Raw genomic sequence first — 4,031 nt, 5'->3', positions numbered from 1 at the left:
TATATCTTTTTAAATTGAATGTGTATTATTGTTTTTATTACAAAATTGAAAATATTTTATTTAAATGAAAGTTATATTGGATATGTTCAAGGAGTTATTAAAAATTATTTAATTGAAATTAAAAAATTGTAAGAAAAAAATGATGACGAAAAATACCCCAAATATGTAATTTAGCCAATTAGGGCTACAATTAGTCTTAACTCTTTCCCTTTTGTACTCTAGCTCTGGTGTATAAGTTCCTTTGTAAATCTTTTGGTACAATATCAAAGAATTAATCAGTAACGAGTTTGGTTTGTCACATTCAATTCCACTATATGATATAATGATATAATACTACACATAACATCCTTCTAGGTACGAGTGTAATCCATTCAGTTTGGATGTCAAACCAAAATCAAATAACCATATTATATTGAGAAATATAGAAAACCGAACCAAATCAAATAATCTGAAATCGTTTAATCAACGATTCAGTCAATTGGGTTTAACAGTTTGCCGTTTGGCTAATGGCAAATATAAGTGAATTGGGTTGCACCTTGAAACATTGAAACAAATGGCATTCATTGAGCTTTGAAGTGAAGGTGGATAATTCTACCATGTAAAATAAAATTTTGCATCTCCCCCAAACAACCATATATATAGAGAAATACAGTAAATAGAACCAAACCATTATGAATTCAAAACCAATATGATTTGAACCACTTAACCGAAGGTTTAGTCAGTTTGGTTTGGTGGTTCACCGTCTGGGCTAATGAAAAATATAGGCGAATTGGGTTGCGTCTGTAAACATTGGAACAAGCCATGTCCAAGATGCGAAGTAAGGCTAGACAATTTTACCATGCAAAATAAAGTTTTGCATCTTCCCTAGCTTGGTCCCGTGACCGTAAATCTACGGTTTCAATTCAACATAGTATGCATGATGTGCTCAGGAAGCAGACCATATTGATATGGCATCTACATGTAACCAAAGAAAAGGATAACAAAATAACAAACACGAAAGAGAAAATGAAGGAAGACAAACAGGTAAATATTGAGTAAATAACTATGGTAAATACATAGTAAAACATTCCTAACAATTTTAAAAAAGAGATTTTAATAATTTCAAAATCACTCCCAAACAATGTCGTTGAGAATACTTATAAAAGTGCACAAAAACAGACATGGCAATAAGCTTAACAGATTTTACAAGCAATAGAGCTATGCAGAGAGTACCGGACGTGGTTTGTGCCCAATGAATGCTTCACGAAGCTCTTGATAGCCACTCCTGTAATGCTCCAAAGAGAAACAAAGCTGCCTTATGGCCTCCCTTTTCCCTTCAGCCCCATCCTCTATCATAGTCTTTTGCTTGTTCACTTCTTCTTCCAACTCTAAGAGTCTCAATTTCAAATCATCAATTTGTTTGTTCTTCCTTTCAGATCCTTCAATCAAGTTCATCTTCTCTACTTGTAGATGTTGCAGGTCACCTTCCAATTCATGGACATGAGATTCTCTGGATTCTTTATCAGCTAAAAGTGAATTAACCATTGCACTTGCTTCGTCTTTCTCAGCCATTAGCATATCATATTTTAGTTTTAGTTCGTCGTGGTTTTGATTCAAAGCTGCCAAACCTTGGCTTTTTACATAAAGTTCTTCCTTCAACTGACTAATCTCTCCTTGCAAAACTGTCAAGTGAGAGTTGTGGAGAGCTTTCGTTTCAGTTTTCTCAGCTTCAACTTGTCTGAGAATGTCGGTCTGCATCTGTTCTTTCTCGGCATGAAATCGTTCCTGTGAAACTTGAAAAGCAGTTTCTAATTCCTTGACTTGTAGATGGTGATCAGATTTTGTAATCTCGAGTTCATGCGTAAGCCTTGTGACCTTGTCACTTGAACTTTTGAGCATTTCTTTGCTCGTTTCTAACTCTTGAATCAATCTCTCAATCTTTGAATCAGATTGTAAAGCCCGAGTTTCCAATTGTTCTATTTGCCTCTTTTTCACTTGAAGATCAGCCTCCATTTCTTGCTTGTCTTTTTCAGCTAACTCAAGCTGGGCCTGCAATCCTTCTGATAGCCAAATTGCTGTTTCATTCTTCTCAAGCTCACTCTTTAATCTACTTACCTCATTTTCAGATGACTGAAGCTTTGCATTCGAAACTTTTAGCTCTTCCTCAATCTTGGCGATTTTATCATGTAATTCATCATAATTTACCTTGTGATTGTCTTCTTCACCAACCCAAAATCCCCTTTTACTGTTTGGAAGCTCAGTTTCTATCCCAAGAAGTTTTTTCTTCAACCCGTGGCTATCTCTTTCAGAACGTGAAACCACATAGTTATTGTCGACAGATGAGTTAAAAGATTCTGACTCAGAGTCCGATGAAGAAGGAGAAGATTCAGTTCCATCCTTCAGAGAAAGACTGGAGCTACCACCACCTGAATCAAAAGAGATATCCAACCCTCTATTGCTTGTCAAATTGAAACCCTGTTTTTGGTCCGAACTTAATTCTGGAGTGCCTTGAGGAGATCCACAATCAGAATAAACCGGCACCTGCAATTGTAGCTCCGGCGATAACACATTTTCAACTAATGATTGATACAAGCGGGAGAACTCCTCAACTTGAGAATCCATATCAGCACTCTTCGGGAAATTATCACTATTTTCTTTGATCGTCTTCAGCATCTGTTCAACACTCCGATTCATATCTGTAAGAGAAAAGACTCTCCGATTAATTTTGTAATTTCCGAAGTTATGCGTGACCTAACTTAGAGCACAAATCAATCTTCGTGATAACGACAAAAGTAATAGAAGAGGGTTCTGTATTATAGAAAGCGTTTTGAGCTAATAAGACTTACTACCACTAATGAATGAAGCCTTATTACGTTAGGCTTGAACAAGAAACCAGAAAACACAATCACAAAGACTACTTACCTTCAAGACTATTTGATAGCCATTTAAATCTGTTCTGAATGTCAGCCTCAGGCCAAAATGGTTTCAGCTTCTTCAATTCCGGACTTTCCATACGAACACAAGCACCGATCCAAAAATCTGCAGGAAAGCCTTCAAGTCAGAGTTCGAAGAAGAACCTCGAACAATTTCTTCCTAGATATATAGTACAAATTAATCAAATACATCTAGAATCTGAAATGAATTTCATCAAGCTGATCCAAACTAAAAGAAATGTTCGCAGCTTAAGGCAATCAATCACCGAAGCATCTACTCCAAAATAACACACAAGGCGAACAATCCTTGGAACAAATTATAGAAAAGAAAGCAGAGGAGACAGTAGAATGAAATATGCAGAATCCATCAACAAAAGCACGCATCTGAAATGAATTTCATCAACAAGATCCAAACCAAACGAAATCTTTGCAGCTCAAAACAATTACAGAAGCATCTACTCCAAAACAATATAAAAGACGAACCAATCCTTGGAACAAATTATAAAAAAAAGAAAGCACATGAACAAAACCACACATCTGAAATGAATTTTATCAAGAAGATCCAAGCGAAAAGAAATATTTGCAGCTTAAAACAATTGCAGAAGCATCTACTCTAAAACAACACACAAGACGAACCAATCCGTGGAGCAAAATGGTAAAATGAAAGGAGATGAGGGAGTACCTGATGAACTTGGAAGTCGATGAAGAACGCAGAGAGATCTGGAATTCAATGGGAGGAGAGAAAGTTGAAAAGCGAGAGTGATTGATTGGGGGAAAAAGTGGGGGCGGATTGAGAGCGAAGAAACGTAGAGGACAATGAGAAAAGTTTTGAAAGAGTAAGAACAGTAAACAGAGAGCGTAAGAGGAAGACAGGGAACTAAATGACACTTTTAATGATCAAAATAGTGGAAATAACGATAACTACTAAGATTCCATTTTTCAAATTCTGGCTTCTTTCTAATCTTGCCGCCCTTTTCCCTCTCTCTTCATTTTCACCTCTATTTATTTATTTATATATATATATATTCATGGTTAAACTACCATTTTATTTTATTTTTTTCTTCTTTTACTTTTTTGATAATACGTGAATGGGAGCATCGAACCTTTAACTTCAAGATT

At 35.8% G+C, this 4,031-nt stretch overlaps 1 protein-coding gene across 2 annotated transcripts; it reads right to left on the bottom strand.

Annotated features, from left to right (window-relative positions):
• Positions 1 to 1,011: 1,011 nt before the first annotated feature.
• Positions 1,012 to 3,816, bottom strand: LOC120079455 (protein NETWORKED 4A-like). Of its 2 annotated transcripts, none has more exons than XM_039033646.1 (3): positions 3,595 to 3,816; positions 2,902 to 3,072; positions 1,012 to 2,675 (listed from the first exon to the last, which is right to left on the bottom strand). In XM_039033646.1, exons 2-3 carry the CDS (start codon positions 2,990 to 2,992, stop codon positions 1,198 to 1,200), a joined length of 1,569 nt encoding a protein of 522 aa, XP_038889574.1. In that variant the 5' UTR covers positions 2,993 to 3,072; positions 3,595 to 3,816; the 3' UTR covers positions 1,012 to 1,197. The 2 variants fall into 2 exon arrangements, with proteins under 2 accessions (XP_038889574.1, XP_038889573.1); XM_039033645.1 differs by having other exon boundaries at positions 2,902 to 3,018; positions 3,595 to 3,815.
• Positions 3,817 to 4,031: the final 215 nt, after the last annotated feature.

Source organism: Benincasa hispida, chromosome 6 (genome assembly GCF_009727055.1).
Source record: "Benincasa hispida cultivar B227 chromosome 6, ASM972705v1, whole genome shotgun sequence".
NCBI lineage: Eukaryota > Viridiplantae > Streptophyta > Magnoliopsida > Cucurbitales > Cucurbitaceae > Benincasa > Benincasa hispida.
The sequence above is the reverse complement of the archived record's forward strand: the minus strand, read 5'-3'. Positions and strand labels throughout refer to the sequence as shown.

Bases quoted from the DNA above. Each gene is read 5' to 3' on its own strand.
- LOC120079455 (XM_039033646.1), bottom strand. From the start codon at position 2,992: ATGGAAAGTCCGGAATTGAAGAAGCTGAAACCATTTTGGCCTGAGGCT. The intron at 2,676-2,901 runs GTAAGTAGTCTT...TTTCTCTTACAG, and splicing joins GCTATCAAATAGTCTTGAAG to ATATGAATCGGAGTGTTGAA.